Source organism: Phyllopteryx taeniolatus, chromosome 8, assembly GCF_024500385.1.
Source record: "Phyllopteryx taeniolatus isolate TA_2022b chromosome 8, UOR_Ptae_1.2, whole genome shotgun sequence".
Lineage (NCBI taxonomy): Eukaryota > Metazoa > Chordata > Actinopteri > Syngnathiformes > Syngnathidae > Phyllopteryx > Phyllopteryx taeniolatus.
In genome coordinates, this window is record NC_084509.1 from 10,544,636 (window position 1) to 10,560,030 (window position 15,395).

The 15,395-nt window shown below is 39.9% G+C and overlaps 2 protein-coding genes across 5 annotated transcripts in view; one reads left to right on the forward strand and one right to left on the reverse strand.

Annotated features, from left to right (window-relative positions):
• Nucleotides 1-15,395, forward strand: part of dhx36 (DEAH (Asp-Glu-Ala-His) box polypeptide 36) — a 45,802-nt gene that overhangs the window by 14,421 nt on the left and 15,986 nt on the right. The window contains exons 18-27 of one of the 3 annotated variants that reach the window (XM_061783291.1): nt 738-836; nt 1,541-1,714; nt 1,813-1,899; nt 1,985-2,068; nt 2,534-2,633; nt 2,716-2,806; nt 5,202-5,322; nt 7,433-7,585; nt 8,506-8,783; nt 10,885-11,890. In XM_061783291.1, the coding sequence (XP_061639275.1) occupies nt 738-836; nt 1,541-1,714; nt 1,813-1,899; nt 1,985-2,068; nt 2,534-2,633; nt 2,716-2,806; nt 5,202-5,322; nt 7,433-7,585; nt 8,506-8,751 (1,155 nt within the window). In that variant the 3' untranslated portion in view covers nt 8,752-8,783; nt 10,885-11,890. Of the gene's footprint in view, nt 1-737; nt 837-1,540; nt 1,715-1,812; nt 1,900-1,984; nt 2,069-2,533; nt 2,634-2,715; nt 2,807-5,201; nt 5,323-7,432; nt 7,586-8,505; nt 9,040-10,884; nt 11,891-15,395 lie in introns of those variants that run through there. The other 2 variants (XM_061783292.1, XM_061783290.1) reach the window with 2 other exon arrangements.
• The window catches only part of LOC133482776 (rho guanine nucleotide exchange factor 26-like), a 38,277-nt gene continuing 32,215 nt past the window's right edge, over nt 9,334-15,395 (reverse strand). For both annotated transcript variants that reach the window (XM_061783294.1, XM_061783293.1), the window contains 3 exons: nt 12,633-12,703; nt 12,407-12,511; nt 9,334-11,000 (listed from right to left, as the gene is read on the reverse strand). In XM_061783294.1, coding sequence (XP_061639278.1) covers nt 10,858-11,000; nt 12,407-12,511; nt 12,633-12,703 — 319 coding nt within the window. In that variant the 3' untranslated portion in view covers nt 9,334-10,857. The remainder of the gene's footprint in view (nt 11,001-12,406; nt 12,512-12,632; nt 12,704-15,395) is intronic.

The window sequence follows — 15,395 nt, forward strand, 5'->3', positions numbered from 1 at the left end:
AGATACTCACTTTTCCTGCCCTGTTGTATATTTAGCTGCCTTTTTCTCTTGGTGGCTGAGCTGTATAAATGGCACAGACACGGAATGTTTTTTCCACTAAGATTCAACCTTTGGAGGTAGTTTCAGAAGCTCCTTTCATACTGCCTGTGAAATCTGCCATTTTTCTCGCTTTTTACCCATGTCATTGTATAAACGGCACCAAGGCGTAATGGGATGATAAAGTTGACCCAATAGCATTGTTGTCTTTGCGCCTTTTCAAGAAAGAACTGTATTCAGGCATCGGATTGGCTGAAATGGCCTTGCAGATTTTGGAGAGCATGTGAATGTTTTCCTTTTTATCTCAGAATAGGTGAAAAAAATTGCACTTAGCATAAAGGACTCAGTGCTCACGCTGGAGGAGGCGAGGTCGTCGCCTCTTCAGCGATGGCTTGCCATTTATTTCTACCATCCTCTTCGCAAAGCCTCACTGCCTCAGCGCATGCTAATGGAACATGAAGGCAAAGATCACTCCAATCGAGTGTTTGCGCTGGTGGCTTTATTGAGTGTTTTTAATGTTGTACTTCAGGTTCAGCTTCGAGGCTTATGAGTACGTTTTTACAGTGAAGCCAGCAGGTGAGAGGCGGACTTAATGTGTCCGCTTGCACGCAGGAGTAATACAAGAAATGTGATCTTAGTGTTTTATTTGTATCAGTCAGACAGTATATTGGTGTGTGACAGGTTTTGTACTCTCTGTTCAGATATTGAAACTTGGGGGCATTGCTCACTTCCTGCAGAAAGCTCTGGACCCTCCCACTGAAAAGGCTGTGAATCTGGCCATAAAGAACCTCAAAGACCTGGTAAGAAAGCAAAGAGCGAAAGAAGGGAACATCTTTAAAATACAAGGAGAAACAGTTATTCAAGGTTGGAGTCGACAAACAACAATTTGTCTGTCTTTTGAGCAGGAAATGTTGCAACTGAATTGATGCTCTCAAGAGGAGAGGTCATAAAAGCTGAGGATTAAGTTGAAGATAAAAAAACAAATTTTGGTTAAACATATTCAAAAACCCCTGCAATCTATTTCCAATTTCAGTGTGCCCTCCGGGGTTTAGTAGTATGCAAAACATTCTTATTAAGACCTTTTAAATGTATTAAATTGAATTTTACAAGGCCATAAATTATCCCCCCCTATTTTTATTTGACCCTTTGTGGGAGTTAATTTAAAGTTATGGTGATCATTCTCTATCTGGTCAACATAAGCCAAAGTCGTTACTACTTAAATTTGGTTATATTGTAAAATCAGTTCTATCAGTGGAGGGAAAAAGTTTAAAACTCAATGTCGGGTTGATTTAAAACAACATCAACAACAAAACTAGTGAAAAGATAATATAAAGTACAATATTATAGATTTTATTAAAAGACGTTACAAAAAAAATTGTAAAGTGTTTTAAGTTACGACATGATCATGGAACTTTTATTGCAAGCCACCGCTGCATACAAGCAGTTAATAAAATCTATTAACACCCAGCTGAGTTCAACATTTGCGTCTTTTCCTTGGTGTCAGAACGCCTTGGATCATTCGGAGAACCTAACGGCGCTGGGTTTCCACCTGGCTCGCCTGCCCGTGGAGCCTCACATTGGAAAGCTCATCCTGTTCGGAGCGCTGCTAGGCTGCCTCGACCCCGTGCTCACCATTGCCGCCTCCCTCAGCTTCAAAGACCCTTTCTTCATACCCCTGGTAGGTCGCCACTTCTCACACATGATAGCAGCAGGAACAGTACACGTGCCACATGGTTACATGATGATCACACTATCCCGTGACTTCCTGCCTCTCAGGGCAAAGAGGAGATGGCAGACAAGAGGAGGAAAACACTGTCCAACAACTCCAAAAGTGATCACCTCACTGTGGTCAACGCTTTCCAGGTAGTAGAGCAGATCATGGCTCTGTTTGCTGTATATCAAACAAACAAATCAAGCCGTTTTCACTTGTCGTCCATCGATTGGTCAGGGCTGGCAGGAAGCTAAACAGCGTGGCGGCCGGTGCGAGCGGGAGTTCTGCTGGGACAACTTCCTGTCTGGCAACACACTCCAGGTGATCTCAGTAAAATGTTTTTATTTTTTATCTAATTTTATTGTTATTATTTGTATTCTTTAAGAATTTCTTAATTGTATTTTATTTAATTAATTTGTATTTTAAATATTGGTATTCTATTAATATTTTTGGGGCATTTTGGATTGTCTTATTTTTATTGCATGATAGCATCATAGCAATTCAATATTTAGACTTATTGTGTTGATTTTTAGCCTTTTTGCAGACTGGATTTCCTTGTCAAATATTTTTCCAAAAATAGACTTAAAAATGTTTTTGTGTGTGTAATTAATTATGGCCTTTTTGTTGGAAATGACTTTCTTCTTGTCCAACGTGCCTTCTGTTGCTTTGACCTGTGCTTAACGGTGTCCAAAATGCAATATTTTCAAAATGTAGTGCTTGTGTGTGCACGTCGTAAACTCATGTCTACCTATTACGTGCGTCCTTGGTCCTCTCTTTGTCATTTAGATGTTGCACAACATGAAGGGCCAGTTTGCTGAACATCTCATGCACGCAGGCTTCGTCAGCAGCAAGGACCCTAAAGACCCCAACTCTAATGTCAACTCAGGTGGATAGACAGGAGGAGCCGTCTTAATATTTATTTAAATGATGGTGTGTTCAGTTTTAAGTAAAAAGGACCTCTCCCTTAGACAACGAGAAATTGATCAAAGCGGTGATCGTAGCTGGCCTGTATCCTAAAGTAGCCATGATCCGACCATCACACAGCAAAAAGAGACCTGGGTGAGCAAAATTATTATTGTTCATCTCCATTGAAAGTTTATTGATGTTGTTATCATCGCTTCCAAAGTTCTGACGCTCTAACACTTTCACTTATGTTTTATGCAGTCTTTATTTCACAACCAAACCAGACAGTCGAGCTAAGAGCAGATTGTTCCCTGCTGTCAATACGAGGATTTCGTCTGGCTCACACTGCGCCGTTTGGAATGTGGCCGTCTGAATTGCTCTCCTGACAGTTGTGCTTCCCTCTTAGTCACACTGGCAGGAGCTAAAAGCTTAAAAAACAAAAAACAAACAAAAAAAAATAGACAAATGATCCAGCAGCATTCTAATGAAATCCAAAGTTAGTTTGCATTTACAAATAGTCTAACTAGAATAATACTCCATCTGACTTTTCACAGTTCAACTTAAGCCCTGTATGAACAGTGCTATCTGGTGGTGCTGATTAGTCACTACACCACGTTTCTCCAATGCAAGTGTACTGTAACAGGACAAAAAGACATTTAAATAAAAGATAAATACAAGATAAGACTATCCTTTTTCTAAAATTATTTGTTTATTTGTTTGGAGTCACATTTTATTCAGTACCTTTTATTAAAAAATTGGTATCTTTATGTTAATATTTTCAGCCTTTTGGATTTTCTTATTTCTAGGGTTGGGCATCGTTTGAATTTGACCGATTCTTGTTCTGATTCCGGTTCCTTATTTCGACTACGGTTCCAAACGATTCTCGATTCCGATTGTTTTAATGGGCTGGGTCGAAAAAGTTTGCATGGTTTAAATAAAGGGTGTCTAAATTATGAACATCCATTTTCTTAGCAGCCCGCAGCATAGACTAAAATGAACATTTGACTCAGGGCTTCTTTATAACCAGTATCAATATCAAACGTATGAACTATCAGGCAATGTTTGTGGACTGTGGAACTAACCCAATTGACTTATTTTTTAGTAATGAATGTTTCAGCTAAAAGTTAAATATAGCATCGTTAAACTCGTTATTTGGGACTGTTTTATCACGTCAAATGGTTCATATGTGCACGTTTTAACTTGATTTCCTGTTTTAAGCTTGTAGCCTTTTATTTTGAACGGTATGCACTGGAACTCACCATTTTGGCACGGAAAGTAACTTCACACGGCACTGGTGATTTAAAAAAAAAAAGATTTAATGGATGGAGCCAAATGCGATAAAACGTTGATTCCTTACCCACCCCGGTGAGGCACAAGGTTGGGGTTTGTGATACTGTGAGACGTTTATGGGAATTATGTCCCAATTCGTCGTGATGTAAATTGCTAATAAGGTGAAGTTTTAGCTCAATGTTAAGCTTTTTTCTTTCTGTCAACTGCTCTTACGTTGGTTTGAAGACCTAAATAAATGCTAAAAACCAATCAGTGCAAAAGTGCAACCAACCGTTTACCTTGTTAGCTGCCTTAATGTTGGCATGGATGTATTTTTATTGTTTCACTCACCCAATTGACTGAGAGTTGACTTCATTTAAGCGCTGCACAGTGTAGACTGAGGCTCAGAGCAGGAGGGAGCACGACAGACTTCTACACATTGTGAAAGCCTCCTTTGCACAATATCATTTTATTCCAAGTCTTGCACTGACAAAGTTATGACACACTTTTGTTCGCCGTCTTCATGTGCGTTCTTCTTCATTGGTTTACGCCACTTCTTCTTCGGGCTGGCGGACTAGGCATCGAACCGAAATTTTTTAATTTGAACGATTCTGGGAGAACATTCCGGTTCCAGTTGGTTCTCGATTCTCAGTGCCTAACCCTACTTATTTCTAAGGCGTAAGAATATTTTAAATGAATAAATTTTTTTTTTTCATATTTGTAAAGTTTGTTTGCTGTCACATTGCACACCAATATCTATAAAGTTGTGTTCATAAGTTTACACACCCTGGCAGAATTTGTCAAATATTGCCAATTCTTTTGACAGAACAGGGACCAGCTCACTTTTTTCTTCATTGTTACAAAACACTGTGTAATGATCATTTTAAAATAGTGTTTTGCCTGATTATTTAAAGAATTGTACACATCTTACAAATTCTGCTTGCGTATGGAAACTTCTAGGCACAACTGTACATTATTTTTGGATTATTTTGATTACATATGTTATCTCCAGAGCCTCAGAAAATATTTATCGCACATCCCAAAATTTTAGTCGTTTTTTTTCAGTGTTTAAAGAAAAAAAACAAATCATAATAGTTAGAAATCTGAAATATATAATTTTCTTTAATAATTTATCAATATGTTTCTTTGCTAGTTGGCTGGGAAAAATTACACTTTTTATAGCGTGGCTTTTGTGTCCATTTTCACTCAATAAGGACACATTTTTATTTGTATTGTTATATTTTTGAATAACGACACACACACACTGCGTTATCTCGTGCAGGGTGAAAGTGTACACTCAGCATGACGGGAAGGTGTGTATCCACCCCAAGTCCGTCAACTACGAGGAGACCAACTTTAACTACACGTGGCTCATCTATCACCTCAAAATGAGAACCAGCAGCGTAAGTAACACTATTATCTGCCTTTGCTTTTTATATAGAACCCAGGGAAGGTGGGATTTTGCCACAACTGACAGGGATACAGCATCCACCTTTATGGTGGAAAAAGTTTAGAATTTTTTTTTTATATCACAAAACCTGGCACTTGAGCAGGGTTGTGTAGACTGTTCATATCCACTGTAATTCCACGTGTGACGTGGTGTGTTAATAAAACAGTTGTTGTATCGTGACAATTGCTTTCACTGCGACGGGGTGGGAGATTTCAGGTGTTAATCTTCGCACCATTGTCCCGGCATTGTGGGTTTCCTTTACACAGACTCCTTTTTTATGGGTCAGAAGCCTCTTTTACACAGATCCTGCCAAACTGGCCCATCAAAATAATAATAAAAAAAAAGAAATAAATGAAAAAGACCGGCATTCGTTCTGCTTTTGCCTTTTATACAAAATGCATCCGGGGGAAACATTGCAGAATACCTTTACACACAAGTGTCGTCCCACAGAAGGCAGAAAATTGCCGTTTTGTACAGGGACAAGGACAGGGAAAACGCCATGATGTGACCTATACAATACTCGTCAGGTGGTTTCAACACACCAGGTTGGGTGAAAAAGATTAACACGCCTGTCCCAATACTGCAGAAAACGACAGTGGACTTTGTCACCATGTCCTGTTTATAAAAAAATAAAAAGGTGGGAAATGCCAGCTGTTCCAGGCAGTGTAAAATGCTGAAGTGTCTGTGGTCTTTGAAGCACTAGTGTGTTTGAGAGGCAGTTGAAAGGCGGCGTTTTAATCAAATATTCATTCGGACGAAAGGCCGACCTTTAACCACTCGCTCTTCTGAGACGGAGCCAAAAGCAGTGGGGACACACACACACACACACACACACACACACACACGCTTAAGAGGTGGGTGAGAGCGTGTGTGTGTTTGTCATCAATTGTACTTTCATGTGATCTTTTGATCTTGCTCCCCTCTTCTCGTGTATTTTAAGCACTGAAAAGTGTGAGGCTGTCAAGGTCACACACACCCACAGAGAGGCAGAGAAGGGTGACGATGACGTTACGGTGTGCTGATGCGTTAGTCCCCTGCGGGCTGTCACGTTCCTACCTCACGGGGCCGATGTGGCCGTCTCCACTTTTTTATTGTGCTTTATTTGTCACTCAGCTTCCAGGATGAAATGTGCTTCCCTTGAATGCAGACTGCCTCTCAAGCAACCTTTTGGAGTTTTATTTATTACTTGTGCCAAGCACTACATCTGCAACATCCTCTCCTTTTTGTGATCAAAAGCACTGTGAATTTGACAACTCACCTTTGGTTGAGAATCGGTACATTAATAAACTCTAATCATAAATCAAACCCCAGCAACTAAGCCCTAAACCCCAACCCTGAGCCCTAACGACTAGCCGCTATCTAAACATCCAGACACCATCCTCGCCATAATACTGACTCTACCCTTAAACCCTAGCCCCAAATCTAACCTTAATCTCAAATCCTAACCCCAAATTAGGTTTTGGCGATGATAATAGAAATTTTATTTTAATTCGATTTTGGCTTCTCGCGATCATAAAAACGTTATAATCGAAGAAAAATGATTAATGGGCCGCGGCGTGGTTTGTGTATGCAAGTTCCTGCGTTGTAAACGCACCCTGTTTTGCTTGTAGCAAATGTGTGACGTATGTTATTCTACCATCCCTGAGCGTGCTTTAAGCTTCTTATTGACACCCCAATTGGAGTTTACTGTAAAACTAAATGCACAACAAAAAAAATTACACACATTGTATATTTAAATACAAGACACATTGTTTTCGAATAGCCAGCGTAATGCTTAACCCTATTGACAGGCTAGCTAACATTAGTATTAGATCATGAGAGGGGTTTACTTTCAAATAACGAATATTCACACACAAGCGCTGTAGTGACACATGCAGACATTCTTCCTAATCTGTGAAAAATGAGTTTAATGAAATTTTATTGCGACTTTCTTCTACTCTTGTTTTAGCTTACTGTAATATGCAACTCCGTGCATGCATTGCACTACACTGCCCCCAAGAGGCCAAGGCACATACAGCAGGCCCAGTCAGGCTGCGTGTGTCACACTTTCTGTGCCTCCTCAGATCTTCCTGTACGACTGCACCGAAGTCTCCCCCTTCTCTCTCCTCTTCTTTGGTGGCGACATCACCATCCAAAAGGACGATGACCAGGAGACCATCGCCGTGGACAAGTGGATCGTCTTTAGGTCGCCGGCGCGCACTGCTCATCTCGTCAAAGTAAGTACATTCTAATTTAGGACCAGTCAGTTACATTTATTGAATTACAGTTTATTCAAATAGTTTCATTAAAATGAATGTATTCATTTTTATTCATTCGGTTTTTTACCTTTAGTATTTGTAGGGACCTAGCCCTGTCTCGGATAACGAATATCTGTTGGTAATTGATGCCTTATCCCAAAAGGTGTATAGTTGTTTATAGATGCCACAAGATGGCGGCAACGCACAAAAGGAATCTCCTCAACTCATGTCAACATAGTTCCTTGCCACCAAGATGCCACAACATAATGCCACAGGAATAGTTTGTATATTAGACATGGCTTTGGCCTGGGCACAAAAGTGTGATTTATAGCAAATAATAGGAGGATTGGTTCTCCATCCCCCCAAAAATGGTAATCTGTGAAACCACAAATCCCGAATAAGCAGGGAACATGGAATTGTAAATCATAAAATAAAATTGAATTTAGCTGTAAATCATTTGAGCACAAATGGTAGAAACACATGCAGACAGAGCATACAACAGTACTCACAGACATATATTCGCTATCTTTGAAAAATGGCTAGTATTACTGCAGCTTAGTCACAGTGGTCTTCCTCGTGTTACATTATCAAATCTAAGTGTAATGTAAGTGTAATCAGTCTGTCTTTTACTGGCCCCTGCTGGCCAAAGGCTGCACACCAGCGGCGTGTTTATGGAACGAATTAAACTTGCAAGTCAAGGCACCACTGTATAACTTTTATCTAAGAGATTGACCTGGCCCTTCTCTTTGTTAAAATGTGACTCCTGAGCAAAATAGTTTGTCTAAAACCATCTAATGTGTACACTGTGTCCAAGTTTGGTAATCATTTGGAGGATTCGCCATGAAAAAGGCGGCGCTCATTGCTGCTTGCAGTTTTAATTCTCATCATCCTTCCTCCAGAGTCTAAAACAAGAGCTGCATTCTCTGCTGGCGGACAAGATCCGCAGGCCGGCCCCCGTGGACTGGAAGAACCGCCAATCCAAAGACTGTGCCGTCATCACAGCCATCATCGACCTCATCACTACGCAGGAGACGACGGCTACGACGGCGGGGGCTCAGGGCGCCGGCAGAGGCCACGGCAGGACGTGGACCCCCAGAGGACAACACATTTACTTCAATGACGACGACAGTGACGATGACAATTAGCTTGGGACGACACCTGAGAGGAGGAATCACAGGTCAGTCGGCCTATTTATTGACAAACCACCCAACGTTTGGTAATTTCTTGCCAGTTGAACTGTAAGGAGTGAAAGCAGGAATTTTTTTTGCATTCAATTTGAATGATCACCTGCATCGCACAGTTTGTAAAGCACATCATGTAACAGCCTGCATCTCCCCAGTATTCACCTCAAACATTGCATTTACAATTTGCAAAACCTTTCATTCAATGTGTCAATGTTATGACAATATGAAATAAAGTTGTCTTCATCAGTGTTTGCCAGACATTTTTAAGCTCAATACCCTACTTTTTCAGGTCCTTACATAGTCCGTTGCCATAACATCCTCATATACTGTACGCAAACCAGGGCTGTGCGATATAATGTAATTTTCTTAATAGTGAATGAGGCCCATCGTCTTTTCTCATGTAGAGTTGTACAGGTGAGGCAACGCGACCTCTGTGGAATATTTGCCGCTTGGAAGCACATACCTCAGGTCAAAAGTTGTTCCGCTGTACAACAAAGCTGAGAAGTTGCGTGTCTGCTTGGTGATCAATAAGTCATATCCTCAATAGGTCAACAATTGAGCTTTTATTATTTATGCTTGATGTGACATAGAATCACTGGACACTTCATTAGGTACACCTGTACAGTCTAAAACACCAAATCCAAAGAACGGTATAAAAAATTCTGCCAATATTTCTTTTGGGGAATTTACACTAGAAGTCCAAAGAGCTCATGCTATTGAATGAGAAAATGTTTCCAAAATTTGGACGCCGAATAAGCAAGTTTCTACATTGTATCGTATTTAGAAAACATACAAATTTGAGACGACATATTTACATATAGTACACAACTGAATTAACTGAGTTAATGAAGTTCATGCTCAGAAGTAGAAATCTTGGGGGTTTGAGTGCCAAGGATTTCACCTTAGCCAGACCCTCACGGTCACGACAGATGTCCTCGTTTGTTGTGAGAGCAGCATCACACAAGTTCATGCGTCACCCGGAGGGTGTGAGTCTGTCAATGTGTGGGGGTGTGTGTATGCATTTGGTGACAGGATGTGTCTTATTTTAAAAAGTGCCTTCAGCTTTTAACAAATAGCATTTTCCCCTTCATAATTACCTCCTTACAACATGACCTACAGACAAAAGTATTGAAACACACCTCATAATCAATTATTGACTTAATTGATCCTATGACGCAATATTAGTGGTACACAGTGAGCTATATTTGTGCTTGGGCATTCGCAAATTCAGCTATTTGCGGATTTTATTTATTTTTTGGGCTTTGGGGGACCTATCCTCCATTATACCAAAAACTCAACTACTCGCTGATTTTGTTCATCTTGCTGCCAAGGAACTATATTGAAGTGAATTGTGGAGCTTCATTTAGATAAAAGTAGTGCTTTGCCGCCATCTTGGTGCCGAGGAACTACTACTAGTCAGTTCAAAAGCTTTATTTAGACAAAAGTAGAGCTTTGCCACAATCTTGTGGCATCTACCGGCAATTCTAAACATTTTTAAAGGAGAGGAGGCATTGCAGACTTTTCCCATTTGCACGAGGACTCGGTCACTATCGCTGCATAACAATATAATGTATGAGTATTTATGGAGAAATGCAGCAAAATGGCAGGGGGAGGAACTTGTAGATTACATAGCTCAACATGGACGCACACAACATTGTGGAGCTACCATATAACCCACTGATCATCTTTACTACAGTGCGGGGAACTCATTTCCAACACATGGTCAGACTCCACACATCTGTTTACATGACTCAGTCAGTGCTGCTGTTTTGCCTAGCAACAGAGTTCAAGCATTAACAGCTAACTCGTTGTCTGTTTCTATGAACTGAGGTAATTTCAGTAATTACCTGGAGGTTCATATTTGAGGGAGGCTGTAATGCCCTGGTGTCCCAATACTTTTTGCGCTGATAGTGTATGTGTATTTTAAGTTCTGTTTTTTCAGGAGACCTTGAAGGCATCGAGTTGATGACACCTTTGCAAAGATCTAAGAGTTATTCATGAGATATCAGCCATCCTATGTCCTCTTGGTTATTTACGGGCACCAAGGACTAATGTCATGAGTTCACGTCACACGTTGGTCTCCAAACCCTGCAGGCGGTCCATCCTCTGCATGTTGCGCTCGATGGTGGCCTGACACGTGATCGGCTCGGCGCACTCTGCCAGGAACCAGCCGCGCTCACCGTCACGCAGACGCTCGCCCTCGTGCCAACCTGGCAGAACGACAGAGGGAGACCTCAGTTCAGTGAGCGTCAAAGGATCAACATCTGTGCCTTTTGCTTTTCAAAAGCATTTTTGCAACACTTACTCCAAAAGTCCTCATCAACCTACCTACCTAGTGAATCAACATACCATGCTAAGTTACTAACCTACCTACCTAAAAAAAATATACACCCTGAATGAATCAACGCTATGATCTGCTCTCCCTACTTCCCCATCTAAACTACCCGCTACCCTACCTAATTAATTACGTTTATTTTATTAATCTGCCTACCTACCAACCTAATCAATTTACCCACATACCTCATGAATCAACATACTTACATACCTACCTAATGTACTCACCTATCTACCAAATTACTCTATCCACCTACGTAATCTACCTACCTAATTTCCCTACCCACCTAATGAATCTACTTACTTAACTGTATCTGTAAACATTTATCTACCTACCTAGAATTTACCGAACTAATTAACCTACTTGCCTACCTAATGAATCAACCTACCTACATACGTACTTAACAATTTACCTACCTAACTAATCAACCTGTCTACCTACCTACTTACCCAATTAATCAACCTACCTAATCTGCTTGCTTCCCTAGTTAATCTACCTGCCTACCTACCTAATCAATTCACCTAGCTACCTCATCTATTTCCATACAGTACATATTTACCATTTAACCTAGTAACCTAATCTACATGAATCAATCTACCAGATGAAACTATACGCTACCAACCTACTTACTTTCTTATTTACCGAACTAATAACCTACTTTACCTCCCAATTAATAACCTTCCTACCTAATCTGCCTACTTTATGTATGTTCGTACCAATTTACATACCAAACTAATCTACCAAATAAAACCTGCCTATTACCGACCTACTTGCCTCCCTATTTTCCTAATTAACCTACCTACACCTACCTAATTTACCCGCACCTGCAGTACCTACCTAATAGTACATTCATCTACCAAATGAACCAACCTAATAAATTAATCTACCTACCTACTTATTTGTCTACCTACCAACCTACCTACCCACCTAATGAGCCAACGTACCAATTACTTAATGGCACAACCTACCTACCAATCAACCAGCCAAATTATTCAAATATTGCCTGTACAGTTAAAGGTTTTATGATGGCCAGTTTGACCCTGGAAAAGTTCATTTCAGATTATTTCATTTGTTTCCAATGGGAGAAACAGTTTTTGAATCCTAACAAGTTGGAGGTTCTACTGTATTTGTGTCTCTTTAATAATCAACACATCTTGTTCTGTGAACATGAAAGTCTCATTGCCGTGGATCCCAATTGGGGGGGGGGGGGGGCATTGTTTAGGATGACAATTGTATCAGACACACAAATACAAATATTATTACTATAGTGTAGTTTCTTACCATCCTCTACAGTCTGTGAGACGAGCACAACGTCAGCAACCTGCAGTGACAACTCATCCGGCTGCTTGGCTGTGTACGTTCTGATAACCTCCACCTGCATGGCGTCTTCAACGACAGCAACGACAACAACACCACCACACACTTTATTCATAAAGACCCCTTTTGGACACAACATGTAAACACGTGCGTTTTGGCCAACGGCCACACGGGGGCGCAATTGTCTTACTGGTCCTGTCCTGACTCTTGTCTTTGTTGACGTTGTGGCCCAAGGCGCTGATCCACCGAGCACGTTCGTTCCTAAAAACACACAAAAAAGCAATTTTTGTGTCAACTTTGAAACAATTAGTCAACTGGACACAACAATAGATCAAGTTCATCATTTTTGACCCACTTCAACCGTCCTGCTACGTTTGTTTCACGGGTCAATGTGACCTACTTTAATGTAAAATAAAATAAAAAGAAAAATGCAAATTCAAAAGAAAAGGTAAAAATATATGAATAAAAAAATAAACCAACAAAAATCAGCCATGCATTAAAAGTTTTGTGATTTAAAAACAAAAAAAAAAAAAAAAAAAGCGGTATATTATATATAATATATATATTATATATATAAATGTATATATATATATGTATATATATATATATATAATATATATGTATATTATATATATTATATATATGTATATTATATATATATATATATAATATATATTACATATATATATTATATATATGTATATTATATATATATATATATATTACATATATAATATATATATATTATCTATATAATATATATATATTTTTTTTTTGTTTTGTTTTGTTTTTGCATTCGTCACAATTTTATCTTGTGTTGATTGTTTTGTTTTCTGTGTATGTTCAATAAACACAATGAAAAAATATATATATACAGTGGTGCAAAAAAAAGTATTTAGTCAGCCACCAATTGTGCAATTTCTCCCACTTAAAAAGATGAGAGAGGCCTGTAATTTTCATCATAGGTATACCTCACCTATGAGAGACAAAATGAGAAAAAAAATCCAGAAAATCACTGTCTGATTTGTAATGAATTAATTGGCAAATTATAGTGGAAAATAAGTATCTGGTCACCTACAAACAAGCAAGATTTGTGGCTCTCACAGACCTGTAACTTCTTCTTTAAGAGGCTCCTCTGTCCTCCACTCGTCACCTGTATTAATGGCACCTGTTTGAACTCATTATCAGTATAAAAGACACCTGTCCACAACCTCAACCAGTCACACTCCAAACTCCACTATGGCCTAGATCCAGACACCAGAAACCAAATTGTAGCCCTGCACCTGGCTGGGAAGACTGAATCTGCAATAGGTAAGAACCTTGGTATGAAGAAATCAACTGTGGGAGCAATTATTAGAAACTGGAAGACCTACAAAATCATTGCTAATCTCCCTCGATCTAAATACTTTTTTGCCCCACTGTGTATATATATGTATAGTATATATGTACATGATACTGTGACTGCATTAATAAAAAATACATTAAAAGTAAGTAACAATTGCACAAATTTCATAAAACTGATTTAAAATCGGTGGACGAGTGGTTAGCACAATGGCCTCACAGTTCTCAGGACCGGGGTTCAGATCCCGGCCCCGCCTGTGTGGCGTTTGCATGTTCTCCCCGTGCCTGCGTGGGTTTTCTCCGGGCATTCCGGTTTCCTCCCACATCTCAAAAACATGTATGGTAGGTTAATTAAAGACTCTAAATTACCCTTAGGTGTGAATGTGTGCGCGAATGGTTGTTTGTTTACATGTGCCCTGCGATTGGCTGGCGACCAGTTCAGCGTGTACCCGCCTCTTGCCCGAAGATAGCTGGGATAGGCTCCAGCACGCCCGCGACCATTGTGAGGCTAGAGCGGTACAGATAATGGATGGATGGATGATTTAAAATCTTGTTCAAATATTTATTCATTTTTGACAAGCTAGCCACAACCCACCTCTTGAGAAACGCAGTACAAACGGAACAAAGCTTCTTATTCTATTTTGTCATGCGTCATACTTCTGGGTGTATCTAATATTTTGGAGACCTATTTTAGCTTCCTGCAGATGAAGCATATTAGAACCACACAACGACAATAACACCTGTTATTAAAAAATGGGCATTATATCTTTAATAACAGATTATATTCCAGTATTAGATGGTACAGGTATACCTAATAAAGTGTCCAGTGAGAGCGTGTGGGGAGCATTGAGAGGTACAGCCGAATGGGCCTCATTGAGTGGATTTGAGCGGCTCAGCAGGTTTTGAGATAATGGGAGGTGTGTTGTCAGGCCGACAAGTTGAACAGAAGTAGCACAAAGGCAAAGTCTCAGGAGGCCACAGAGCACACACGCTCTCGTCTGATCCGTGGGAAGAAAAAACACACACACACACACACGATGGGCGGAGTCACGCAGGTCAGTGTCCACGTAACTTTATCTCTCCTTTTCACCTGTTCCCACTTCCCACTGAGGGGTTAGGATCTCATGAGTGAGAGGATTTTAAGGGATAAATGAGCATGACTGTTTTCTGGAACATGCTGATTGAAGTAATGCTTGCTCTCTCACACATGCAAATCCTCCGAGTCAGCCTGCATTGTTGTTTTCCAATTGTACACTTTGCCTTTTGATCCTATCTAGAAAAACTCAAGTGTTGTGACTGAATTTGAATATTGGTTCCTTCCTAGAACCCAAACTAAATCAAATACAACCTCTGAGTTTAAACACTATTGATTTGTTCCTATTCAGATCCCTATTTATTTATTTTTTTTTCCATAGGAAATAATCTGTTCAAGGCTAAACCTGTCACCATCATAAAACCTGTAACTGTACGGGCAATTTTTACATTCCTTGTCATATAAGCGTAAAAAATATCACTCCTTCATCACACGCGGCGTTTGGTGAATTTCTGACCTTGTGGAGTTGAGTTAAAATTTTTATGGGGAGCCATCAAACTTGAAACCCATGCTCCGCCC